The sequence below is a fragment of the Vulpes vulpes genome, chromosome 1 (genome assembly GCF_048418805.1).
Source record: "Vulpes vulpes isolate BD-2025 chromosome 1, VulVul3, whole genome shotgun sequence".
NCBI lineage: Eukaryota > Metazoa > Chordata > Mammalia > Carnivora > Canidae > Vulpes > Vulpes vulpes.
In genome coordinates, this window is record NC_132780.1 from 45873174 (window position 1) to 45901150 (window position 27977).

Consider the following 27977-nt stretch of genomic DNA (forward strand, 5'->3'; position numbering starts at 1 on the left):
TGGAAGTGGTGAAAGCAGACACATCCTTGCTTATTCCTCATCCTAGGGGAAACAGTCTACCACTAGGTAGGATATTAGCTGTGGTGCTCCACAGATGCCCTCTGTCAGGTTGAGGATTTTGTATCCCTAGATCATGGAGTATTTTGGCCATGAAGAGATGTTGAATTTTGTCAAATGCTTTTTACTGCATCTACTGAGGTAATAGAAATAATTTTGCCTTTGTGTAAACTTTGTTCTGGGCCTGTCATGTGATCCTTTTTAGTTATGAAGATGCAAAGCAAGTACACAGCCATTACCTCCAGAAGAGCATGTAACAGGCTACTCTGGAGATTAGCTATGATCCTGGGTTGGATCTGTGGAGCTCTCCCATGCATCTAGTTGGTTTTCGTTTGTTTTTAAAGATTTTATTTATTTACTAGAGAGAGAACATGAACTGAGGGTAAGGGGCAGAGGGAGAAGGAGAACCAGACTCCTTGCTGACCAGGGAGGCTGATGTGGGTCTAGACTGACCCCAGAATCACGACCTGAGCTGAAGGCAAACGCTTAACTGCTTAACCGACTGAGCCCCCCAGGCACCCCTCCCATGCATCTATTTGAATTCTCAAAATTTAATCAGTATCAAGCACTCTTCTGGAAGGGAAGAGGTACAGAGATATTGCCTCTTCTTAATTAGGTATATCAGATTTGTAAGGCACCTTTTATGGGAATATCTGCCCTACCCAGCCATTCTAGCAGCTGATTTGCTTCCCAGGGAAGGAAGGTGGCTCAGTGGTTAAGTGCATCTGCCTTCGACTCAGGGCGCTATCTTAGGGTGATCCTAGAGTACCGGGATTGAGTGCCACATCGGGCTCCCTGCATGGAGCCTGCTTCTCCTGCTGCCTGTGTCTCTGCCGCTCGGTCTCTGTGTCTGTCATGAATAAATAAATAAAATCTTAAAAAAAAAGAATAGAAAGTGTTCCCAACTGCAACCCATTTATCCTGTGGAAGGGGTAGCTGCCTATAGAAGCTCTTCCACATCCACCATTTACTAGACAGTGTGGGTTGTCCTCAATATGGGGGTGATATGGATTTGGGTCACCACGTAGCACATGCAGGAAGCTTCATCAAGGGTCTTTTCCAGTTCCCAGGGTACCATGTGGCTCAGCTATTAAAGCAGTTCCTGTAGTATACAGACGGGACCTAATACCAGATGGATGTTCAGCCTCAGGGTTGCCCATTAGTAACATGTGAGAAGCTCTGAGACTACCAGGACCACTCTTCAGAAGCCAAAAACAACAATAACAACAAAAAGGTGAAATTTAGCTCTAAGGGGCACCTCTGAGTTCTGTCCTGGAAGCAAGCACAGGAGGATTATTTCACTGACTGGAGAGCAGAAGTGCTATCTTTCCTGTGCCATACACTCTCCATCTTTCTCTTCCCTACTCTGTGCCTGGGAGATGGGCATGCATGGGCCAACTCAACAGACCCGGACTCTGCCTTCCAATTAGGTTTAGATGGTGAGGTTTAACCACTAGCAGAGGATCAGAAGACCAAAGAAGGGGAAGGGAGGTCATTTATTCTCCTGGTTTTCTCTTTTGGGTCAACAAGGGGGTATCTGTCTCTGTCTTGCTAAGGCTATTTTTCCTGTCGGTTACTGGAAACAGGACACTGCCCCTTGGTGCTTTAACGGGCCCCACCTGCATCTCTGTAAACAGTCCCTTTGTTAAACCCTTTACAAACAACCCAACTTGAGTGTGCTGCTTCCTGCCACTGCCTGGACTAGTAAAGCAAATTTGAGGTCCTTGAAATTATCTTGGGAGGAAAATTTGGGGAGAAAAACTAGACTTTCTGCTATTCATTCTGATTTGAACTTTGAAAGAAATGTGAACTTATTTTATTGTCCATGCCAAAAAGCAGAGCACAAGTTACAGCATTTGCTTTCATCTATTCCTCACCTACCTGGCAGCATCTGGACAGCAATATTCAATATTTGGAGTCCTGTGGGTGATAGATGTTCAAGATATGTTCATCAGCCATAACTGAATTGTAAGACCTCAGGCAGGTCACCTCCTCTCCAGGATTCAACTTCTTCAGACTGGTGCCTATCCAGGAACACCCACTCTGGCTAAGTAGGAATAAAACAAAGTTAGTATAGGGCTAATTGGAATACTCATTAGATAAGTGCTTTATGTCGGCTTTATTGTTTTTGAGGACTCTGTAATATGAATTTGGTTAACAGAGGTGGTTGGACAGAATGTCAGCAAAGTGCTTTTAATCAAATTTTTTAAATGACACATAATTACCACAGTGTTCTAGAGCAAATGGGCCTTCAAGGGGATTGAGTCCCCTTGAGTCCCCAAAGGGATAGTCCTCCCCTTAAGTAATTTACCTGAGAACAGGAGCCAGATTAAAGAACAGAGCCGTGCAGCCCTGGTGGCTCAGTGGTTTAGCCGCCTGCAGCCCAGGGTGTGATCCTGGAGACTCGGGATCGAGTCCCATGTCCGGCTCCCTGCATGGAGCCTGCTTCTCCCTCTGCCTGTGTCTCTCTCTGTGTATCTCTCATGAATAAATAAATAAAATCTCTTAAAAAAAAAATAAGGAGCAGAGCCATACAGCCAGGACATGTGCCACTATGGTCCAATCTATATACGACACCAAAAGATGCCTGCCTCTTATAATTGTAACAAAATGCCCGTTTATGATACTCTGTGTACAGCATGACCCCAGTTTCGTAAAGTGTTCGTACCCACCTGTTTATACGGGAGGAGGGATCATTTTAAGAATGGATGTTTACACTTATGATGAAAAACCGAAGAAATGAATTTTTAAAAAGGGCGATGGATGTTTATTGCTGCATGGTGCGGGAGAGTGTGAGCTTCTTCTTTCTATAATCAAAAAAAAAAAAAAACCAAAGCTATTTGCATTGGTGGAGGAGGACCTGGGCGAGGCTCCCCTGCAGGGGTATCGGAGAGGAGGACGGCAGGGGGAGAAGAGCAGGTGGAGGGGCTGGGGGTCGGCTCGCTCCTGCCGGCCTGTAGCTCCACTTCCCCGCCACCGCGGGCGACCCAGTGGGGCACCGAGCCGGGGACCGGGCGGGGCGGGGCGGGGGCGGGGCTGGCCCGGGGGCGAGGGGCGGGGCGGGGGCGTGGCCGGCCCGGGGCGAGGGGCGGGGCCTGCCCAGGGCGAGGGGCGGGGCCGGCCCGGGGCGAGGGGCGGGGCCTGCCCAGGGCGAGGGGCGGGGCCTGCCCAGGGCGAGGGGCGTGGCCGGCCCGGGGCGAGGGGCGGGGCGGGGGCGGAGTCGTCCAGCCCGCCCCGCGCCCTGCGCCCTGCGCCCTGCGCCCAGCGCTCGGCCCTCGGTGCCCCGGAAGGCGGCGGGAAGGAGCGGGACTGCGGGCCATGGCGGCGCCCGACGTGCTGCTGGTGATGGGCGTGAGCGGCTCGGGGAAGTAGGTCGGGGGGCGCGCGGCGGAGGCGGGGGCTGTCACCGCTCGGCGCCCGCGGGGTCCACGGGTCCTGGGCACCCCCGGCTTGGCCCTTGCAGCCGAGGCGGCTGAGGCCCGGGGCACCCGCTCCCTCCCCCCACCCGCCGACCTGCCGGGCGAGAGCCCTTTGTGAAGAAGCACCTGCTGGGGCGCCGCCCGCGGTTACCCCGGCGGTCACAGGGCCCGGGTTTGGGAGCCTGTTGTCAGAACGAGGTGGAGGGTGCAGGGTGCAGGGGTGCGAGGCCCGAAGCCCAGGGGCAACCCCGGTCCCGGCCTCCGCAGGCCTCTGCGGGCCGGGCCGAGCGGCCGCTCCCTCCCGCGAGGTGCTGGACATCCGTCCTGAGACTCTAGAAAGAAAGGGAATTTCACCTTCGCGTCTGTTTTCTCTGCTGTGATCAGCGTTTTTCAGCTTTAACTGGAAGGAGTCAGTGTTAATAACAGGGGGTCACAAAACCCTCCAAGGGTGTGCAAGGAGGAACACCGCCTGGCCAACTGCGGGGCTGGAGCTAGGCTTTGGCTTCTTGATTAGACCGAAATCAAAAGGCAGCTGCTGCCGCATTCTGCCACAGGCAGCAAAAGACACCGGAATCCGGTGAAATAGCCTGACTTCAAAGGCCTACAGTATCCTTCTAGAATCTTCTGAGCCAGGAACCTCTTGTGTGGTCAAATGTGTAATTAAAGACTCTTTCTTGCTCCAGGTTAGGAAAGTATAGGTTTTCAAAGTTATTGAGGCATTTTTAGCCTTATCTCTTGGGAAATTATTTTGGAGAGTCTTGAAATAAAACAAAGAGCCTGAGAATCCTTAGCTGTTGTATGATTTGAAGAAGTTGAAGAATGTAAGATTGCTTCTATGTTGGGATGTAGTGGATGTTTAGCACCCAAGGCCTTGTTCTGATGCTGCTGCCTGGGTGTGTGAGCTTGGGCAATTCATGTGCCCCTCTCTGCCTTGGGGGGGGGGGGGTAGTCTGAACCATATGATTTATATGCTTCCAATATTCATGCATTCAGTAATTATAGAGCCCAATCCCAACTCTGTCACTGATATATAGTGAAGAGTACAGGTAAAATTCCTGCCCTCAAAGAGTTTACATTCTAGGGATGCCTGGGTGGCTCAGTGGTTGAGCATCTGTCTGCCTTTGGCTCACCGGGTGTAATCCTAGTTACCAGATCAGTTCCCACATCTGGCTCCCTGAGGGGAGCCTGCCTCTCCTTCTGTCTCTGCCTCTTTCTCTGTGTCTCTCATGAATAAGTGAATAAAATCCTTAAAAGTAAAATTACATTCTAGTATGGGAGACAGGAAGTGAATAAATACATGTATATAGTGTGCTAGGCAGTGGTAGGTGCTCCAGGGGAAAATAAAGGAGAGAAACTAGGACAAAGAACAGCAGGCAGGATGGCGAGGGAAGGCTCTTCTGAGGCAGTGGTATTTGAGCAAGACCCATAAAAAGTGAGGAACTAAGCCTGATGGCTAGCTAGGGAAAGGACAGTATAGGCAGAGAGAATCTAGCAAGTGCAAAGGCCCAGGGGCTTTGTTGTATAGTGGACTACCAGGGAAGCCATTGCGGCTCAGTGATGGGAGATGAGGTCAGAGAAACAAGTTGAAGAGAAGTGGTCATATGCACGGGATGTTCTGAAGGCAGAACCAGAAAGGTGTGTTGGACTGGATGTGGGGTAGGAGAGAGGGAGAAAGGTGTCAAGGATGACTTAAGGATTTTTGGCTTGGGTAACCAGAAGAAGGGAGTTACTATTGATTGATGGGGAAGCAGGAAGCAGAGCAGGTTTGGAGAAAAAAATAGCATGAGCTCAATGTGGGATGTGGTGAATTGTCTGTCAGTCATCCAAGCGGGTTTGTCAAGTGGTGGATGGGATACCCAAGTCCGGAGTTCAGGAGGGGAACTTCAGATACAAATGCAGGAATCCTTGGTTCAGATATAACTTAAAGACATAAAATGTTAGATCGTCGCAGGAGTAAAGATAAAGAAGCTGGCCAAGGACTGGGCCCTGAGCCTTCTGATGGTTAAAGTTTAGTGTCAACTGTCGCTGAGGGATAAATGAGTAATAAAATGAGAATGATTATATTGATCAGTGGATGAGGCAACATTCAGTTCTTCGGTGACTTTTGTGAACCCTTGTTAGGGCCTGGCAGGACTTTAAATCATTCTCCGTAACATTTGCGAGGAAAGAAATGACTCCAGAGAACAAGTCTCAAACCAGAAAGATTGTAGTTAAACAAGTAACAATGTCAAACAATAATTTGACTTATTTACTATGTTTACTGCCTTCCCCCTCCCGTACCTGAATTCAAGGGATCTTTTTCCTTTTCGTTTACTGACCTGTTTAGAACAATGCCTGGCATGTAGTAGATGCCCAGTAAATATTTGCTGACTTGATGAATGAACAAATGACTGAACAGAGCTATTTGAGTAGTTGACAATGTTTGTTTTCTTTATATTTTAACAGCCTTTGTGAAGCCACTCTCAGCTTCCAACCTTTTGAATCTTTCCCATCTGATCTATGCCCCAACTACCACTACTGTCCTAGTCTTTTTCAGTCTCCTTGATCCTGCTTTAGACCAATACGCTTAGAGACATTTGGGCCCCAGACTGGTGTGTGATGCTTGCTCCAACCAGTCTCCTCTGAGCGAGCACTGTGCCTTATTTCTGCCGCAGGTCCCTTTCCATGTCCATGTCGAGTCCTGTTTTCTCTGGTTTAAGTTTGAATAGAGCAGGAGATAGTGGCTTTTTCTTTTCCTTCTTTCTCCTCCCCACCAGTCTACACCCAAATCTAACTGGCACTTTTTTATTTTAATTTTTAATTATTTATTCATGAGAGACACAGAAAGAGAGAGAGAGGCAGAGATACAGGCAGCGGGAGAAGCAGGCTCTTCATAGGAAGCCTGATGCGGGACTCAATCCCAGGACCCCAGGATCACGCCCTGAGCTGAAGGCAGATACTCAACCACTGAGCCACCCAGGCGTCCCTAGCACTTCTTTTAAATTGCGATTGGTGGCTGACATCTTCATCCCTGGCTGATCTTAGACTTCAGTGTAATTTCTGGTATGCACAGCTCCTGCTTCACCAGCCATGGGGCTCGTCATACCAGTTGGCTGTGATATGTCACTTGACGCAAGCTTCAGCACAGTGAACCTAATGGGAGAAGTTCCAATCCTCTTCAGTCCTTTGGTTACATCAGGGAGCAGGTCTCAGCTGGTGTGCTTTAACACCCACCCCCATAGCTCTTCACAAAAAAGAGACAGCACCCCAGAAGACTATAGGAAGGGTCTTATTTTCATTATTTTCTGTCCTAGGGACTAGCAGGTGCTCAGTAAGTACTGGCTGAGTGAAACGAGCAGTGAGTGTATACATGTAGTTCAGTTCCCTGTTCTGCAGGTGAGAAAACAGGTTTAGAGGAACAGGTGACTTGCACACAAGCATGTGGGCAGGTAGTGGCCAAAAGACCGTGACCAGTGGTGAGGGGCTGAGACTCCAAGCCCTTCTCATCGAGAGTGCTTCCTGAAAGGGCAGCAACAGATCCTTGTCACACGCATTGCACAAAGAGCATTTACCTCCCAGGCTGACTTGTCATTCTGATTTTTATTTTATTCTTTAAGAGGGTGTCTCTGTTAAACCCCAAACACGGTGTTAATGCTTTTATGAGCTCCTTAAACCTTGTGCTGGGAGGTTAAATGCCCAGTCAGACCCCTCCTTCCAGTACCCTCAGTAAAACCTTATCTCTATTCAGTATTTTTTTCTCAAAATATAATTATCTCTAAAACAGGGACCAAAGAATTTAAGGAGTTTAAGGAGATCTTACATGTTGCTTTTTGGAAGAGAAAATTGGTGGTAACTCAGTAATTATTTAAATTCCTGAAGAACACAAATGTCATGCTCTGGATTCCAGGGCTGGGAGCATTACTGTCACTACTTCAATATCAATAAAGTATGGGGTCTCAACATGGCAAGGTGGCTGTCTGTCTCCCAAGGCACCCCACATGGTGGGAGGCACGCAGGGCTTGGGCAGGGCAGTCACTCGAACCTCTGTGTCCTCTCCGCAGATCGACCGTGGGCGCCCTGCTGGCATCCGAGGTAATGTGTTGTGCTGCTTCCCAAAGGCGAGGCCCATTATGCTCTTTGCTTCTCTCCCTTTAGCACCCTTCTTCTGGCCCATAGTGGTTTGTAAAACTCACCACAGATGTGGCTTCTGAAACCCAGTGGAGGCATGTTGGTCTTCTTGTGATCACCAAGAGTGATGAATGAAAGGAGCAGCAGCCCAGGAAACAGGGACAGTGAGGTGGCATCATAGCCCCTGTTCCTGCGTCTGGGGGGAGGAGGGGGAGGGGAGACAGGGGTGGTGGGTGGTCCTTGGGCTGCCCATTCCCACACCTGCCCAGTAGTATCAGTCGTGGTGGTTGTCACATGGGCCACACTGCCTGCCACGTACACCCTCTCGCTTTGCTCTTAAAGCTAGGATGGAAATTCTATGATGCAGACGACTATCACCCAGAGGAAAATCGAACGAAGATGGGAAAAGGGATCCCACTGAATGACCAGGTAACATCTGGCCTCTGTTTCCAGCCGGGAGCTGCAGGTAGAGCTCTCTTGGTGTAGAAGGGCTCACGCCAGAGATGATCATGCACAGCCCGGGGTCCTGCATGCATGTCAGCTTTGGTCCTGAACTTGTCCTGAACAGAGTGAGGAGGGGTCCCACCTCGCCCCTCCTTGGGCAGGGCCCACCTGGATGATGCATCCTTGCAGGTTTTTATTTTTTTTTATTTTTTTTTAAAGGTGATCTTTATTTATTTATTTTTTATTTTTATTTATTTATGATAGTCACAGAGAGAGAGAGAGGGGGGCAGAGACACAGGCAGAGGGAGAAGCAGGCTCCATGCACCGGGAGCCCAATGTGGGATTCGATCCTGGGTCTCCAGGATCGCGCCCTGGGCCAAAGACAGGCGCTAAACCGCTGCGCCACCCAGGGATCCCCCTTGCAGGTTTTTAACCTATGGGATGTAATTCCCAAGAGGGCAGAGGCCCTCCTGTGCGGACACATGCCTTCTCCCCTCCTCAGGCCTTTCAGCCACCAGCGCAGACTCGTATCCACCCCAAAGCCAGAAAGATCATTACAAATTCAAATCCAGCCTTTTGGAAGTTTCCCATCCATCTCAAGGTCAATACCAAATACCCAAACGCCTCCAAATGCCCCACTCCAGTATCTTCGGTGCTGTGCCCACCCTCCTTCCTCCACCAGAGCCCCTGGGCCCCTTTCAATGGTTCCTACTGCCTTGCTCCTCCCCACAGGGCCTTTGCATCTACTTTCCCACTATTGGAATACACTTCTGTCCCCTCTTCTGTTAACCCCACTCCTATATATATACTCACGGCTCAGCTCCCATGCCACTTCTTCAGGGAAGCCCTCCTGGACCTACTGAATGAAGTAAAATCTCCTGCAATAAGCCCTCCTAGCACCAGGGCCCGTGTAGCCCTGGTCCTGGTTGCAACTTGGCATTTGAGAATTTGATTCATATTTATCTCTGCAACTAGATTTTCCTTCTGAAAGAGCAAGGACTGGGGCCTGTTAACTGTTCTATACCCCCAGGGCAGGCTACACAGCGAAGTTCAGAAGATACTTGTGACTCAGTTGTGAGTGAACGCGTGATGGAGAGAAGGAAGGAAATGAGGAGTACTGTCACGAGGCCATTTCTTAAGAGCCCCTCCCAGAGCAGAGGTACAAACTGGCCTGGCTGGCGTAACTAGCTGTGGCCCAGGAGACACAAAGGTATCATCCACACCGTGGCTGAGAGCAGGGGACGTGTCCAAAGGGCAGGAACAGAGCGGAGCTGGCCAGAGCCCAAAACTGCGACTACGCTGCCACTAGCTCACTCTGTCCCCTTTGTCCTGCCTCAAAGCATTAGAGCCCCCACCATCACTGGGTCTAACTCTAGGGACTCTGAGTGTACACTTCTGGGAGTGCGGCCTGTGTTGGCAAAGATTCAGACTTTGAACCATCAAAATTAAGTTTGTGACATTTGATTTTAGAAGACTGGTGGAGGGAACCATAAAAGAGATACAGAATAATAACTGAGGCATAATAATGTTATACCAGAGATAAAGACTTGGTGCAGATAACCTGGCTCCTGTGTGGCCTTTGGCACATGGCTTAGTCTCTCTGTGCCTCATTTTCCTCCTGTGAAGTAAGGATGGTAACAGGACCCATTTCAGTGGGTTCTTGGATTAAATGAGATGCTACTAAAAAAAATATGCACAGTGAAGTACCCAAAGCATTTAGTAAATATCACTTATGCTTGTCACTAATGAATCCATCCATACTTTATGGGTATTTCTACCAAGTGTGTGAAATGTGACTGTGCCAGTGTTATTTTTCTCCTTGGTGAATGCAAATAAAAGTTAAGTTAAAGAACAAAGTAAAGCAACCCAAATGCCATTTGAACATCCTTCATCTTGTTCACAAGCGAGGCTTGTTAAGTGGGCAGGATGGATGGTGGGGGGACAGAGAGGTAGAGTTCAGAAGAGGAATTTCTTGTATGGAAGGAAAGGTTATTGGTCACTGGAAGAAACATTATGAGTCACTAAATACCTTCAGGAGAAACTGCACCTTTTAGCCAGACTTTAGACTTGCTCTTTAGGGAGAGAAAGAGCTGGGATGGCAGAGGGATCACGTTCTTGAGGAGAGCTCAGCCGAGAGTGAAGGTGTGGGCTTCAGCCAGGCTGGCACCCAGGGCCCCTGCGGGTCACCCTAGTGACCAGTCCCACCCTGGTGACCCCGTGAGGAGGACCAACGGGAAAGTCAAGGCAGAGGTACTGGTTCCTTGGGGAGGCTCGGGTAGGGCTGGGGTTTGAAGAGAAAGAACCTGCGTTGAATATTCCAAGGGCTCTGTAAGGCTATTTAAATGTACATGAATATACAATAAATGTAAGCTCCAGTTCTCGGGTCACACCGCCACATTTCAAGCGTGGCTGGTGGCCACCATCCAGATGGTACTGAGGCATGACAGAAAGCTCTAGTGGACGGGCCTGGCCTAGAGAAATGTGCCCCCCAGGCTGTGATACGATGTTAGTGTGATGATGATGATGATCAAGCATCTGCAAGCTCCCACCCCCCGACCCAGGTCCGTGTGTCGGGACGCCCACGGTGACATGTAAGCAGACTGCAAAGTCTGTTCAATGAGGGTTTTTTGAGAAAAATTTCCCTGATTATAAATGTAATACTTGCTCTGTTTATAGAAAATTTGGAAAGTACTGGAAAACATCTTTACAGAATACGTCACCCTTGGTTTTATCTTTCAAAAACCCCTACAAATTTTGGAGGGTTTTTTTCCTATCTTTTTTGGGGTATATATTCTTTTTACATGCTTTCTTTCTTCTGTGGTCTCACGTTTATTTTCACACCAGGTAAAAACCAGTCCCTGCCCCTGCTCTTCCCCTCCTGCTCCTTCCTTCTGCTCTGTCCGCTTCCCACAGCAGTGCTGGACATACTTGGCCTCTGAGTTGTTCCTCTGAGTTTAGCTCCCCTTCTCCCTCTAATCACCATCCCCTCCCAGGAGACACCACAGGTCTCTAGAGGTTTCCATCATATCACTCACAGGCCCAGGAATCTTTCTCTGTCCTCTTGATGCTCTAACTCCTGCATGAACGCCTGCATGCACAGAACTGGCGCTGGGGGCACACCACCCACAATGAGATGACATTGAATGTCAGACCCAGCAGGCAGAAATGGGTCTGAATGAGCAGAAATGCTCATTTCAGTTATGTTTCCTCTTCTCTTCCCCTAAGACTGTGTGTGTGTTTGACTTCCATAATTTATCCTACCATCCATAGTAACTACTCAGAATGAGTGAATCTGCTCTAATATTTCCTTCTTGTTCCAATTTCTGCTTCTGTGAAGAGATCTCAGTCACTCCCTTTTTGTCACAAATGTGAACACAAAATTTGGAGCTCATGCCCCAAGTCCTCCCTAAAATCCTTATGGCAAAGTCCAACCTCTTTAACAGGTCACTCAGGTCCTTGACCACCCGGTCCACAAGGTTTCTCCTGACCTTCCTTACCCCCATACCTCCTGTTCAGCAGTGCTAAGCAGCATCTGTTTCATTCATTTACTCAAGAGTCTCCACACACCATCTTTAATACTCCTAGTCTTAGATTATGCCCTTCCCTCTATTTAGAAATGTACAACAAAAAGTGCTGTCAGGACTCCCAGACAGCTCAGTGGTTGAGCATCTGCCTTTGGTTCAGGGTGTGATCCCCGGGTCCTGGGATGGAGTCCCTCATCAGGCTCCCTGCAGAGCGCCTACCTCTCTCTCTGCCTGTGTCTCTGCCTTTCTTTCATGAATAAATAAAATCTTTAAAAAAAAAAAAAAAAGTGCTGCCAACCAAAACTTATGGGATGCAGTTGAAACATTACTTAGAAGGAAATGTATGCCCTATGAATGCATTTCTGGAAAAACAATAAAAATGGAAAGTAATGAGCTAAGTGTTCAAGGAGGAAAAACAATAAAAAGAATGTAAGAAAAAAATAGAAGTGAATACTGAAATTAACAAAATATAGAACAAAGGAACAAAAGGTAATCCCATTGTTAGTGATGACCAATGTTGACTGAAAAAAAAAAAAAGACAAATCTCTAATGAGACTGGTCAAGAGTCGGGGGGAAACACACAATTAAGACTAGGGATGAGGGGCAGCACGGGTGGCTCAGCGGTTTAGCGCCTGCCTTCAGCCCAGGGCGTGATCCTGGAGACCCGGGATCGAGTCCCACGTCGGGCTCCCTACATGGAGCCTGCTTCTCCCTCTGCCTGTGTCTCTGCCTCTCTCTCTCTCTCTCTCTCATGAATAAATAAATTTTTTAAAAATCTCAAAAAAAAAAAAAAAAAAGACTAGGGATGAAAAGAGGGCTGTGAATAAACCATTAGTAAATTTAAAGACTTAAATTGGACAACTTAGAAAAATATAAATTACTGTGGGAAAATGGGCTTGGAAGGCACTGACTTGGTGCTGGGGACGAGTCTGCTTCTCCCCCCACAATGGAAATAAGACCTTGCTGATGCTGCATCTGGCTTAAGAATCAGAAGATCTTAAGTCCAGAGAGCTAACTGTATGTGTCATCTCTTCCTGCTACCTCAGATACCAAAACTGAATCAAGAATAGAAAACCTGAACATAACACGATGTTCATTAAAAAAAACTGAAGAAAAATAAATTAATAAAATTAATAAAATTAAAAATTAAAAAACTGAATCTGTAATCAGAGATCTCTCCTCAAAATGGCCCCAGGCCCAGATGGTTTTTCAGATGAATTTTGGTCAGCTTGGACCTCTGTAACAGAATACTACAGACTGGGGACTTAAAACAGGAGACTTTCAGTTCTCACAGTTCTAGAGGCTGGAAGCCCAGGATCAAGATGCCAATATCGTCAGGTTCTTGGTGAGGGTCCTCTCCCTGGCTCACAGGTGTGGGAAAGAGGAGCGGTTACAGCACAGGAGAGAGAGCACAAATTAGCTCCCTGGTCTCTTCAAAGGGCGCTAATCCCATCATAATGCTGCTGTGCTTAACTGCCCAGAGACTTGACCCCGCAGCAGCCTTGTGCATGGCCTACTTCTCAAAATCACTAAGATTTCTCACTGATGAACATGATTAACAGTATTTCTACACAAATAAACAGTATCTGGGAAAGTCACTTTTGTGTCTGCTTTAATTTCAGGACAGGATTCCATGGCTCTGCAACTTACATGACATTTTACTAAGGTAAGAGAGCATCAGGCCTTGATAGCCAACAGGTAAAGAAAACTAAAGGAGAGGCATGGGGATCCCTGGGTGGCTCAGTGAGTGGTTTAGCACCTGCCTTCGGCCCAGGATCCTAGAGTCCCAGGATCGAGTCCCACATCGGGCTCCCTGTGTGGAGCCTGCTTTTCCCTCTGCCTATGTCTCTGCCCCCCCGCCCCATCATGAAAAAATAAATAAAATTAAAAAATATATATATACTCCTGAAGTCACAACTGGCTGGTGACTAAGGATCCCAGAAATGGAGTGGACTTCTGTTAAGTAACCAACAATGATTTAAATCAGCCAGAACCCACCTGTAATTTAGTTGGGTTCTGGAGATGAACCTTCTAGATAGCTTCACAGTTATCATCTAGAAATCTTGGTCAGCTGGCTTCCATAAGCCCATTTCTTCATTTGAAAATGGGGATAAATATAGTTCTTACAGATTATTGTGAGAATTAGTGAGATGAAGTATGGGAGGCACTCAGAACGGTATCTAAAACACAGTAAGTGCTGGAGAGGTGGTAACTGATGCTACCACGGTTCTAGTCACATCTGGGTCACTACTTCTTCCCCCTACTTCAAGCTGTGGCAACCAGGAAAGACCTGGGGTCATTTGTAAATGAACAGATAATTGGTCACCAGAACTGCAGTCCCAAATTGTCCTGCTCTGTATTGTGCCTCTGGTCCCCTCCACCCATCTGGGGACCTAACCCCTAGGAATCCTGGTTGGGATGTGGAGAAGGATAAAGAAAAGGCAGGGAATGGCTTATAAATCTTGCTTTCTAAAATCTTGCTTGCTTTTTTGTCAATGCAATTTATATAACTTTTAAATTTTGATAGTTTCAAATTTACAGGAAGGTTGAAAGAATTTTTACATATCCTCCACCTATTAACATTTTGCCCCATTTGCTTCATTATGAATGCAATTTATAAACATGATCATGCTTAATAAAACAATTTTATAGCAATCTATAATTAATCAATATTAGTAAAAATGATTTAAACCCAAGCTAAAAAAATACCACTTTGCTGCCAGGGTTAACAAATATAAATCTAATCAGATATAAATCGCAGCCTTTGAATTGGAAAGTTGGATTTTGCCCTATCTATAACCCACACATAATTATGGGTGACAATGTTAGGACACCCAAGGGTGACCACAGTGATGTTCATTTCAATGTGAGCTTATTTTTCAAAGGAGAATCACTCTAAATGGCCTTTGAAAAAAAAAGCTGTTAATGCCAAAACAATATTTGTTTTTGAGAGAGAGAGAGAAGCGTGGGGAGGGGCAGAAGGTGAGAATCTTGCTTTCTTCTAAAATGAAGCAAGATTTTAGCAAGCAAGCAAGATTTCATTTAGCAAATGAAGCAAGATTTTTCTAAAAGAAAGCAAGCCTTCTAAAATTTCTAAATGAAATCTTGCTTTCTAAAATGAAGATATTTCATATTTTATAAATCTAAAACCATCTGCACCATATGCAATTAGAATATACTTCACCTTAAAAATTCAGTTTACTTTTTCACATGGCACCGACGCAGCTGGCAACCATGTCTTTGCAGAGGTTTGGAGTTTAGGGCTTCAGGGTTTAAGAAATCCCACGCACCTGAGTCTCTAATACAAATAGGCTTGTCAGAGATCAAATACACTGACCTGTGATGGAAGCAGAAGTGAAGATCCTCAGGAGAGCAGTGATCAGACCCAGAATAACCAAGCTCTCACCCATGGCCTCTGGGAAAAGCCAGAAGGCTCAGGTACATAAGTTTGTTGCTATGATACATTCCATCCACTGAATCTCAAGTGTATACTGGCTGTAGGTCAGAAGCAGACCCCTTCAGAATCCTCCGTTCTAGAACAAGCAAACATTCTACCAAGTTCCCAAGTCACGGTTTACCCTTCACATCTTGCGTCCCTTTCCAACCAAAAATGACTGCCTCTCCTGCCCACAGACAGGGGGGCACACAGCAGCTTGGTGGAACTGGGGGCTCACTTGTGCAGTGTCGGCGCACGCTGCTTTCCCTTTTTGGTGCCTATCACTCTACATCTATTTCTGGCTCAGGTTTTTTTTCTTAGCACATCCCTGGAAGCTTCTCATCTCTTGCTCATCTTGACCACACAGAGTCTGATACTCCCTTTTCTCCTGCTTTCTCCAATTTTCCACGGGTAACTTCACCCGACTTCCAGCATACTGGGAAAACCCAGTTGTAAAATTCATATCACTGAACACCTGTAGAGAACCTGAGCTGAGATGTGTGTGTCCATGTCCACAAGTGGTGGCTGAGCCACATCCTACATTCACAGCACAGCTGACACCTACCGAGCACTTCCTGTGTCCTGGCCACCTTGATAAACTTTTTCTCACAATTCTATGGACAGGTACTCTATGTAGCCCCATTTAGCAGAAAATGAACTGATGCTCAGGGAGGTAAATACCTTGCCCAAGGGATGACTCAGTTCACTAGCAGAAGGAAGAGCTTTACCTTAAAGCCTGGACTGCCTGATACTTGTCTGACATTTTGTAATGCCTTCCACTGGCAGAGAAGTAGAAGTCTTCAACCTAGAATTGACACCAATGATTTTCAATGTCCTTATTCTTAGTCCCACTCCCCCTTTTTTAACAGAGATGTAGCCTCCGGACAGCATGTGGTTCTAGCCTGTTCAGGTCTGAAGAAAATGTACAGAGACATCTTAATACGAGGAAAAGATGGCACACCTCTGAAGTCTGATGGGACAGGGGAGGACAAACAGCCAGCCGAGGTGAAGCTCCTCGTGGTCCATCTGAATGGGTCGTTTGAGGTCATCTCTGGACGCTTACTCAAAAGAAAAGGACATTTCATGCCTCCTGAATTACTGCAGTCCCAGTTTGATACTCTGGAGCCCCCATCAGCTCCAGAAAATTTCATTCAAATCAGTGTGGACAAAAATCTTTCAGAGATAATTGCTACAATCATGGACACTCTAAGATAAAAGGAGAACAGTTTCAGATTGGCAGTCTAGAACAATCAGGAAACCTCTATTCCATCCCAAACTATGTTCTAGTGTCTTTGCCAATACTGTATTCTAAATTCCTAAGGGGAACAAATCATAGTATACTGAGATACACTTTTTGGGGTATATTTTTAGGAATTTGTGCTCTGACACACTGAGAAGAAACAGCAGGGAACTCTGAAAGTAAAGCTTCAGTAGAAATTCAAATTCCTATGACCTAATCAAACAATCAGAGGGAACCCCGTAATCGATGCTGTAAATCACCACCTTATTTAGAACATTTCTTGATCATACCTATATTTGAACAAATAAATCAAACTTGGCTATCCTTGGTATCCCCTAGAAATTGGTCCCAGGAGCAGAAACGTGTACAAAATCGACCACTCACCACCAAGTCATGTCACACCACACACTTCTAATCCTCTCCTCTCTCCTTGGATTATCTCAAGGTAAATAAAAGCACAGTGGATGAAGCATGAGACTCACTGACCAGCCGTCCCCACTCATTTTGCAGAGACCCTTGTGAGACCAGGCTGGTGTCAGCCACCTGCCTTCCTGCTGCAAAAGCCATCAGCAACAGATCCTAGGACAAAGAAGGAACACCACAGCTGTTACAGCACAGACATGAAATGAACCTTTCACATGGGCAGCAATGTGCCAGGGGCAATGGGGCTAGGGGAGGCCGTGTAGGACGTTGGGAGGCACGGGTGCATGCCAGTCTACTCAGCAAAGGCTGGGTTTCAGCCCTTCCCCCAGAGGCTCCAGAAAGAAGTTTCTTTATCTCTTTATCATAACCAAGGCCACAGAATACAGCTACTCTGCAGGGCCACCGAATAGCCCTGCCCTGAAAGTGAATTTTGGAACCAATAACCTGTTTTTCTCCAAGGGCATGCAGTCTGTCTTGAGAACCAGAAATAGAATATCTGTCGGGGGTGCCAGGGAGTGAAAGAACCCTTCTGGGTAGACAGACCTTGCTTAAGAAAACTGAAGTTTAAGCCTCAGGTTTTCCTCTCTGCCAGCTCCTGCCTGGTTTCAGTCTCTGTCAACCGTCACTGCTCAGCATCTGAGCTCTCCAGTAGGCCAGTCAACATACTCAGGCAGGCCGAGAGTCCCCCCAACACAGAGGAAGGACTCGGTGATTGTCCACTGCACTCAGTGAGTCTGGATTGAGTACTGTGATGGGCACTCTGCAGGGTCTAAGGACCTGCAGTATCACAAAGCTCTGGTTCTCAGCTGGCTTCCATTGGGGTGGAAAGATGGGGTATCTCATAGCCTCTGGCCCAGGCCAGAGTTCTCAGTGAAGGCAGCTACTCCCAAAAAGGAATTGATTTTCATCCCACTGGACTGTCACATAGGACCTGGTGAAAAAGCCTGTTTATGATTACAGGAACACAGAATCTATCATATCCCTCAATAAAAATGTTTTTTGCAGTTGTACCATACAATGAAGTTTCTGAGAATACCATAAAGGAGCAATTGTATTCCTTTTTGTTGTTGTTGTTTACCATTTCAGAAGATCGTGGTGTATTTTCCCATCACGAATATAACATGCTCCATCACGCTCCATCGACACCCTTACCAGCCCACAGGCACAAGCACCCAACTGCTCCACTGGGTTGCTTTAGGGTAACTGTGTCCAAATGTTACATATTGAAACTCATTAGTTTATTACAAGTTACTTTCCCTTTGTTAGAGTTAAGGTGTCCTATTCATATTTGCTGGGGTTTTATTAGCCATCAGTCTCACTGCAAGGTGGTTATGGGGATATCAAAAAATTGCTGTTAAAAATGACCAGAGGCATGGACTCTGCTGGGGTTGAGAACCACTGCTCCAATCTTCCCAAGCCGGCCACAGGGAGGCCAAGGCGTGGGCTAGTACTGCCCCCTGGTGGCCCGGGGAGCACGGCCGGCACACTTGAGCTCCCAGCCCTGGAGAATACCTCCCGCAGGCAGCCCCTCCGTCCTGTCCCTGCTGCTCCCCACCTGGCCCTGACCATACCCTTGCTCAGCCTCCACGACTTGGGAAGAAGGGGCCGGGAAGACTTGTTTGCTGTGGCTCAAAACAGACGCCAGTGATTTTCCCCACCCTGCAAATACCACTTAACACCCCTCTGGCAGGACTCCTCCATCTCACCCCCCACTCCAGTGGGTAATTTTTCCTTTCCTATAAAGCACCACCTGCCTCGTCAAGTTAGAACTGAGAGAATACATGCACAGTGCGGAGGCCAAAAAGGACACAACTAGCCAGCCCTTGTTACACCTGTCACTCCCTGGAGGCTGACGGAGTGTGGCCATAGGACAAACTCCACTCCTCTGCTTTTCAGACTGTGAGGAGCTCATGAACCCCTGCTTAGAATGTGAATCTTGTCTTTGGGATTTAACAGGTCATCCTCCTTAACTGCTGCCAGGCTCTGCTAACACTCCTGCTGAGCCCTCAGAGCCTGTCGAGACTCTGAGATGGGCTGTGCACCGGCTCTGGAGTCAGGAGACGCTGAGCTCCAGGTACAACACTGCCATACACTCACTGGTTAACTATGGGCAAGACACCACTACAGGGTGTCACCAGTGCCCCAGAGGCCCAGAACTCATACCGTCAGGCCGGGATTCTCTAGAGACTGCTCTGACGAGCAATCTATCTTCCCTCGAATGGAAGGGCCAGAAGGGAGAGATTAGAACAGGCTGGCTTTATTTTTCTTTTTAAGATTTTATTTATTTATTCATGAGAGACACAGAGAGAGAGGCAGAGACATAAGCAGAGGGAGAAGCAGGCTCCATACAGGGAGCCTGATGCCAGACTCGATCCTGGGGCTCCAGGATCATGCCCTGGGCCAAAGGCAGGTGCTAAACCACCGAGCCACTGAGGGACCCCAACAGGCTTGGCTTTAATCAAAGGTACCATCCCCCAGAGATTTTCATGTTTTGACACTACTATGCAGGTTTATTCTCCCCTCACTAAATGGCAGATCTGTATGTTCAAAATGATTGAAATTTAAGTATTAACTGTTTTGTGGGCATAATGAATGCCCAGCCATTACCAAGGAAGAGAATACTAGACATCCAGCCTACAAGTTGTGTTGGGCCTCCAAGTAGGGAGGGGTTTCAACCTTTACAGCATCTCAAGTGTAAAATGTAGCCTGGTGTCAATTTCCAGACAATCTTCAATCCCTCCAGTGAAGTTTTCCCCCAGCAACCTTAAATGCTGCAGAAACTGAATTTTACTTTCTGGGTTAAGGTTGGAAAGTCATAGGCCATCACTCAGGAGGACCCAAGATCTAATATGAATACCTAACACATAGCTCAACTAAGGATCCAATGAGGTGGTGGTGGAGGTAGTGGAGGGTATGTCCCCAAATCATGACAGTCAGTGGTAGGACCCACACATTTGAATGCCCAGAGGGCCTAGAAAAAACAGTAACGGTGGTATATAGCAGACATCAGGTAGTGTCAAGGGCTATGACACAATAGATAATGCGTGCCTTATCTAAAAAGGGCAGCCAGGGGATCCCTGGGTGGCACAGCGGTTTGGTGCCTGCCTTTGGCCCAGGGTGCGATTCTGGAGACCCGGGATCGAGTCCCACATCGAGCTCTCGGTACATGGAGCCTGCTTCTCTCTGCCTATGTCTCTGCCTCTCTCTCTCTATCATAAATAAATAAAAATTTAAAAATTTAAAAAAAAATTAAAAAAAAGGAAACCAAGTTGGATTCCTTTAAAAAAATAAAAAAATAAATAAAAATAAAAAGGGCAGCCACTACTCAGCCAATGATACAGGAACACACCAGCATTATACAAGTTGGGTTTATTGCTCATTGAATAAGGGAGAACAAACCTTCAGAATCACGGAGGGAGGTGGGGTGCGGTGCAGTTAAGATGTCACAAAAGGGGATGCCTGGGTGGCTCAGCAGTTGAGTGTCTGCCTTTGGCTCAGGGCCTGATCCTGGTCTCAGGATCAAGTCCTGTGTCAGGCTCCGAGAGCCTGCTTCTCCCTCTGCCTGTGTCTCTGCCTCTCTGTCTCTCTCATGAATAAATAAAATCTAAAAAAAAAAAAAAGATGTTACAAAAGGACTTATGTTTTGGATGGACACATTAGGTGATTTGAGGGAGGATTCAAGGAAGCTGCAGAAGAATTGGAGAATCACTGGGATCTTAAGGTGAGAGAAATAAACTGAGGCTAAAGCTATCATTCATCAAGAAGTGTATTAGCCAGGACAGGGAGGTACTGGTCATTTTTGTGGACTGGATAATGTTCATGGTTTTCTCTGTGAGCAGGCACAATTGCACAATGGGTCTTTTGACTTTGGTCACTGAGCAGTCTTGTAACTATGTAGGTATTTGGAAAAATTATTCAGCAGGACAAAGAGACCTCAATTTTAGTAGGCCAGCTCCTGGATGACAGGCACTGCCTTTCTTCCCTCTAATCATCAGAGATCATCATCACTAAGATCTGTTAGGCCTAGATGTGAAGTAGTTGAGGACACATATATCTGTAGGACACAAGCAGAGTTCAGTGTTTAACTTGAATTTCCCTTCTCAAGAAGTGAGAATTTGGTAGGCTTTCCATCTTAAGTAAGGGTCAGGTTGCAGCAGTTGATTATACTGAGGTCTGAGTAACAGAGAACTAGTGGATTAACCTCTCAGGATCTATACCACTTCCTTCTGTAGTTGGGGCTCCTGTGGTTAACCTTTAAAAAGACTGCTTAACTGGTTTCCAAGTAGCTACATCATTTTACATTCCCACTAGCAACCCTACCAACACTTGTCACTTTCTATCTTTGTGTATATGGCCATCCTAGCAGGTATAAAATGGCATCTCATTAAGGTTTGGATGTGCATTTCCGTAATGATGTTGAACATCTTTTCATGTGCCTATTTGGCTATTTGCTTATCGTCTTTGGAGAAATGTCTATTCAAATCCTTTGTGCCTTTTTAAATGGGGTTGTTTTATCTCTTTGTATTGTTGCATTGTAAGAGTTCTTTATATATCCTGAATAGTAGATTCTTTTTTTTTAATATTTTATTTATTTACTTATTTATTTTATTTATTTATTTATGAGAGGCGCAGAAACACAGGCAGGGGGAAAAGCAGGCTCCATGTAGGGAACCCAACGTGGGACTCCATCCCAGGTCTCCAGGATCAGGCCCTGGGCTGAAGGCGGCGCTAAACCGCTGAGCCACCCGGGCTGCTCTGGATAGTAGATTCTTAACAGTTACACTCTCTGCCAATTCTGTGGGGTTGTTTACTTATCAACTTTGAAGTACAGAATTCAAGTTTGCTGAAGTCCAACTTATTCGTTGGTTGCTTGTTTTTGGAATCCTAGCTAAGAAACCACTGCCCAGTCCAAAGTTAGGAAGAGCTACACCTTTGTTTCTTCTCAGGGTTTTTATAGTTTTAGCTCTTATATTTATGTCTTGGATCCATTCTGAGTTAGTTTTTGAATATGAATACACATTTTAACAAGACCACAGGTCACACGCACAATGATGTTGAGAAACACTGCCTTAAGTGACTAATAAATTCTCATTTCCCTTTAAATCCGTGGGTCTAGTGCTGGCAGCATATTACAATCACTTCAGCTTTACAAAATCATGCTTGACTTTAGCCAGATATAACAATTCCACTTGGTCTGGGGTGGGCTTATTTTTTAATCTCTTCAGTAGCTTCTGATGTGAAGTTAAGAGTTGAGAAATACTACGTCTTCACAGATTCTGCGTGGATTTCACTGACATACCTTTGCTAGGCTGGTTTGCAGGTACTACCTGCTTAGTATGTGATGTCTGGACTTCTAACAGAGCCACAAGAAGACTGGGATCAGTGTTCACAATGTGTATGTAACGTGAGATTGTAAGCTTAGAGTCTGGATAGGACACAAATCACACTTGATCACTGCAAGATGGAGGTCATATTGAGTGGTTGTATATGTAGACAGAGTGGAGACAGGTATGAGAAGAGGAAATAAAGAAGGTCAATACTGTTCTAGGAAAACCAAAGACAGCTATATTTTAACCTTTGGTTATCATGTTTTGACTGGAGTATTACTTGTCCTTGTTCTTTTTCTTTTTTCTTGAAAGAGAGGAATGGATATGCATTGAATCTTCTCTTTCCTTTGCAAATCCAGAACCACAGAACCAATTCAAATGGGTCAATGATCATAAAAGCTAAGCTGATAAAATTCTCGTAAGAAAAACACAGGAAAAAAATCTTCATGACTTTGGACTTGGCAATGGATTCTTATATATACCACCAAAAACAAGAGCAACAAAAGAAAACATGAAACAGATAAATCTGACTTCATCAAAAATTAAACACTTTTGTACAAAAGACATTAACAAGAAAGTGAAAAGACAACTTACAGAAAAGGGGGAAAATATTTGCAAATCATGTATCTGAGATTGAGCCCTACAGGTCAGGCTCTGCACTCAGTGCAGAGTCTGCTTGAGATTCTCTCTCTCCCTCTACCCAACCCTGCACTTTCTAAAATAATAAATCTTAAAAAAAGAAATTCTCTCCCTCTGCCCCTCCCCCCCTCTTGCTCCCTCTCACTCAAATAAAGAGTTGGAAAGGATGGAGAGAAAACTGGAGCCCATACACTACTGGTGGAAATGTAAGATGATGCAGCTGCTATGGAAAACAAGCAATTCCTCAAAAAAGTTAAAAATTAAAAACTATATAGGACCCAGCAATTCCACTCTGGGCATGTACCCAAAAGAATGGAGATGCAAATGGATACTTATATGCCAATATAAGAAGCATTATTTGCAATATCCAAATGGTGGAAGTGTCCATCAACAGATGAATAAAATGTGTCGTACCCGTATAACAGAATATTGTTCCACAATGGAATGAAGTACTGATACATGCTACAACATCAATAAACCTGGAACACATAAGTGAAAAAAGCCAGACACAAGTCTACCCATCATATAATTCTAGTTAAATGAAATAACCCAGAATAGGTAAATCCAGGGAACCCTGGGTGGCTCAGCAGTTTAGCTCCTGCCTTTGGCCCAGGGCATGATCCTGGAGTCCCGGGATTGAGCCCAGCATCGGGCTCCTTGCATAGAGCCATCTTCTCCCTCTGCCTGTGTTCTCTGCCTCTCTCTCTCTCTCTGTGTGTCTCTCATGAATAAATAAATAAAATCTTTAAAAAGAAAAAAAGAATAGGTAAATCCAGACAGAAAGCAGACTAGTGGTTGCCAAGCTTATGGGGGAAGTAAGAGACTGCTTAAGGACTAAAGGGTTTCCTTTTGGGGTGATGAAGTTCTGGAAGATTGTGATAGGTTGCACAAAACTGTGAATATACCCAATATCAGAGAACTATACACTTTAAAATGGTTACAATACATTTTATTACATCTATGTTACCACAATTTTTAGCAAAAAAATAAAAACCACAACCCCTCCCCACAAAGCAGAGCCCATCTCACTAACCCTACTACCATATGCCATGACATCAGACTAGAAAAGTGACTCAGTCAAGTGTATATAATTTCTTCTATGGTATTCTATAAGTAGGCCAGTTACTACTTATTCCTCAGGAAAGAATAAACACTGGAGAAGAAAAATATGCTCCTCTAACTTTTTTCCCCTCCTGGGATCAAACTGTATAGTAGATTAAGATAGTTACAAATTCTCTGACATTCTACCCATCAAGAAGTGGGGCCTATGACCCTTAAATCTAGCCCAACTAAAACTGACCATTAAAATACAGGAGAAATGACATTGCATCAATTTGGGGCCCTGACATTTAAAAGCTAACAGCTTTCATGTTTCCTGAAATACTCGATCTTTAAACCTATCAACCTATGTTGTAAAGAAGCACAAATAGCCCTGTGGAAGAGGAACTGGGGCCCCAACCACACACTCCCAGGTGAAGGCATATAGCAATTAAACAGCCATGTAAGTTCTCTTGAAAGTAAATACTCCAAGACCCAGTCAAGTCCTCTAGCAGGATTCACCAAGCCCTGCCAAAACTGCAGAGTAATTTGTTATGAAGCATCAGATAACACAGCACAGTGGAAATTCCCTTCCCTCTCTTGGAGCAGATAATCTAAAGAGTTTAAAAAAAAAAAAAAAAAAAACCTGGCTTGAATACACAGCAAGTACTTCAGCTCTGGTCTTTTGACTTTTGAGGAAAACTACACCGGGAGCTCTAATATGTGCCGAGAGGTTTTAAGCACAGAGTGGGGCAAGCAACACACACTGGTGCTGTAGACAACAAATCTTAACATGTTTAAATTGGAACTGCAGTCTGAGCATGTGCTTCATTGCTCGCTAGCTCTGGAAGAAATTTTAACCTCATTCTCTTAAATCTAACCAAAGCAAAGTTGTGAGGAGGGGGTTGCTTTTGCTCCACTTCGGAAAGGGTTGCCCATAAAAAAATATTTCAGATGGGCTGGGAAGGTAATACTCCTGCAAGCAAGGAAAGGCAGCTCTAGCTGAGGAAAATGATGGTGTGTGTGTGCGCTTGCTTATTTAATTTATAAAACCTACTCTGGGGATCAAATGCTAGTAACTCTTTTCTCTTTTTACTCTTTGGGAGAAAACAATGACTCCATATTCTCTTCTTAACTCAAGCCCTCTCCACATACCAGGATCACTCACATTAGAAGACAAATATGCTGCATTACTTCCCATCTTAAAATTCAAAAGGTAAAGTTCCTCAACACCGCCACTACTCTCTTTACCACTTACTGCCATTTCACTGACTCTCTTTGCTTCAAAAACTGTGTTTCCTGCTATCGCCGCACTTTACCCTCATCACTCTATAAAACCCCTCTCACAGTCATGAGAGTGGTAGCTCCCTTTATGGATCCACCGGTTAATATTCAAACCATGACAAGTATGTAAAGCAAGAACATTTTACACAGTTCATTTACCATCTTTCTCCTTGTGAAAAAGTGCCTTGCTTGCTCTCAGGTCTACTTCGCTGGTTTCCTCTCCTCTCCTTGAACGGAAGTTGGGAGTTAAGTGGCCTCAATCCTCCCAAAGTGTGTTTATCAACATTCTCTACAATTCATCTGGTCAGGATTTCTCGGGATCCCTGGGTGGCGCAGCGGTTTGGCGCCTGCCTTTGGCCCAGGGCGCGATCCTGGAGACCCGGGATCAAATCCCACGTCGGGCTCCCAGTGCATGGAGCCTGCTTCTCCCTCTGCCTATGTCTCTGCCTCTCTCTCTCTCTCTCTCTGTGACTATCATAAATAAATAATAATAAAAAAAAAAGGATTTCCCAACCGTAGCACTGGAACATTTTGGACCAGAAAAATGTGTTGTGGGAGCTGTCCTACGCACAGATGTTTAGCAGCATCCTTGACCTCTACTCACTAGACACCCATAGCAGCCCCAATCATGTCAAGAATGTGTCTCCAGATAAAGCCTATTAGCAATTGCCTCCCCCTGTGTGTGGGGGTGGGGAGAGGAGGAAAATCATTTCTGGTTGAGAACCACTAGCTTAGTTCTTTGGCTTTCAATACCAGATATGCACACTGGCAGCTGTAAAATGGCTACAGTTTGAACCTCTCTCCTCCAACTGCCTTCTCATTTTGTCCACATACAGGTCTTATCAAGTATATCCCACTTACCGTGTCAAAAATAAAATTCTTATTAATACTCCACATCGTGTATGCTGGTACCTAGCTTGTCACCATGCTTGACACCTCTGCTGCTCTTTGAGAACTTCACAATTTTATCCATCAACAAATCCTACTGGCTCTGCCCTCAAAATATACCCCAAATCTACTACTTAATACTTCACTGCTATCAAGCTCAAGCCCATATGATCCCTAAGATCATTACCTCATTCCCTATTCTACCCTGGTTCCCCTAGTCCAGTGGTTCTTACCTAGGAACTTGTTAGAAATGCAAATTCTCCTCCAAACCTAGGCAATTAGAAACTCTGGGGATGGGACACAAAACCTGGGGTATTAAGTCCTCCATATGTGAGGGCACTCCTTGCCCACATTTCTCCAATCATATTTCCTATACCACTTTCTCCCTAGCTCACCTCACTCAGTCACACTAACTCCCTGTGTTCTATAAACACACTCAGAGCGCTTCCACCACTGGGCTTTTTCAATAGTTATCCCTCTTCCTGGAAAGTTATTCGCCCTCGAAGATAATCTTCAAGTCTCTATTTAAATGTCACCGTTTCAATGAATCCTTCTTCCTGGACTACCCTACATAAAATAAAAACGCCTTCTTCCTGAACTAGCCTCCTTGCTCTGCTTTTTCACCAAAGCACTCCGTTACTATCTAACCAGGCTATGTATCTGTTGTGTTTATTATTGTCTCCCTACACTCTACTATATAACCTCATATGGACATGTTTTATTTACTGCTACACTTTGAGCAACTAGGAAAGACCCTTATACTTAACAGATGTTCAGTGAGTGTTCACTTTCTGAGGCAATGGCTTCCTATGGTCCATTAGAGGAATGATACAAAGAAGTCAAGGAAGAGTATTTAATGTTACTTAAATAACTACCAAGAAAATATCAGGGAAGAAAAAAAAAAAAACACAAAGCAAAAACATTAAACCAAACAAATCCCAAACTCAGAGCTGTAGGGTGACTGAGAAGGATGGATGCAGCAGCTGAGAGTAAATTAATCACTGGTCAGCAAAGTTTAGGAAGACTTCAGAACTGAGCCCAGAAGGAACGGTTGGCCTTCTGTAAACCGAGGATGACCAATGAAATTACAGAGAGAGGACCATGTGCAATACCACAGAAGTGGAGGCTGGCTGGGCAGTCTTCCCAAGGTGTGTTCATATGGCATATCCCTGAGGAACAATTTGGTGAAGTGAAAAGGATGGTGGAACATAAGAGAAGGCTGGATTTGACAGCTTTAAACAGATTTAACACAGGTCTTGGTTAATGTCAATCTCTAAGAAAGGAAGTAGAGTATGCAGTATTTCCCTGCCTTAGCCACATAATCTTTTCTCATTTTGCATAAGCACACAGACATGAAGCCAAGCTGAACTTTTATTACTAATGTGACATTTTTCCCTTCATTTTGCTGTAATTTGCCTACTAAATTAACACAGTAATAATGTGTCCCCAAACGAAAGACTCCCTTCATTAGTGTATTTAAACCAAATGTGCAACTCCAATTCTGAACATGCCCAGAAGCCAGCTGTCATTTTATCTGATCATGCTCAATATTCACTACACATTGTTTAGGGTATCACAAATCTTCCACTTGGGAAATAAAATCCTGAAATGTTATTTTCATCACTCATTTTCACCACTCCATTCTTTATTCAATTTGCAATAAATAACCCACTATGAGAACAATTTAAGCCTATATTTTAAGTGTCTTTTTTAATGCTTTTGAGAATTTTAGGTATTCTGACCTCCTAAAAAGATATTCAGATCTAAGATAAACATATTAGAACTAAACAACAACAACAAAATAGTAGTGCTTCAGCAGCTGGAAGGCACTCAAGAGACTACACAGTCCACTGTCCTGAAAGGCCTCACCAGCCCCATTACAGCAAAGAAATCATGATGCCTTTACTCAAAGTCAAATAACGAGTTAAGCAACAAAAACAGCAAACAGAGCTCAGGTCACCTGACATCCTAGTTGGTTATCTTTTAAACACACAATACAGTGTATATACATATTTTACTTAAAACCTGATAAAGAATGATCTAAAGTGTGATAAAATCTGTGTAAGTCAACTCCAGTGGTCTTCAAAAGACATAAAGAAAAGTTAAACTGAAGACATCCTTTTCTACAAAAAAGGCAAGACAAACCAAATG

The 27977-nt window shown here is 45.2% G+C and overlaps 1 protein-coding gene across 5 annotated transcripts; it reads left to right on the plus strand.

Annotated features, from left to right (window-relative positions):
• The first annotated feature begins 3273 nt into the window (after window positions 1-3273).
• Window positions 3274-17665, plus strand: IDNK (IDNK gluconokinase). Of its 5 annotated transcripts, none has more exons than XM_025988254.2 (5): window positions 3274-3425; window positions 7517-7547; window positions 7926-8012; window positions 13174-13217; window positions 15857-17665. In XM_025988254.2, exons 1-5 carry the CDS (start codon window positions 3376-3378, stop codon window positions 16200-16202), a joined length of 558 nt encoding a protein of 185 aa, XP_025844039.2. In that variant the 5' UTR covers window positions 3274-3375; the 3' UTR covers window positions 16203-17665. The 5 variants fall into 5 exon arrangements, with proteins under 5 accessions (XP_025844039.2, XP_025844041.2, XP_025844044.2 ...); XM_025988256.2 differs by lacking the exon at window positions 7517-7547 and adding an exon at window positions 7611-7752 and having other exon boundaries at window positions 3284-3425; XM_025988259.2 differs by having other exon boundaries at window positions 3300-3425; window positions 7930-8012.
• The last annotated feature ends 10312 nt before the right edge of the window (window positions 17666-27977 follow it).

What these genes read in the sequence shown, in the direction of transcription:
- IDNK (XM_025988254.2), top strand. Translation starts at nt 3,376, where the DNA reads ATGGCGGCGCCCGACGTGCTGCTGGTGATGGGCGTGAGCGGCTCGGGG. An exon ending in GGCGTGAGCGGCTCGGGGAA is followed by an intron (nt 3,426 to 7,516) that starts GTAGGTCGGGGG and finishes TCCTCTCCGCAG; the next exon opens with ATCGACCGTGGGCGCCCTGC. An exon ending in GGATCCCACTGAATGACCAG is followed by an intron (nt 8,013 to 13,173) that starts GTAACATCTGGC and finishes CTTTAATTTCAG; the next exon opens with GACAGGATTCCATGGCTCTG.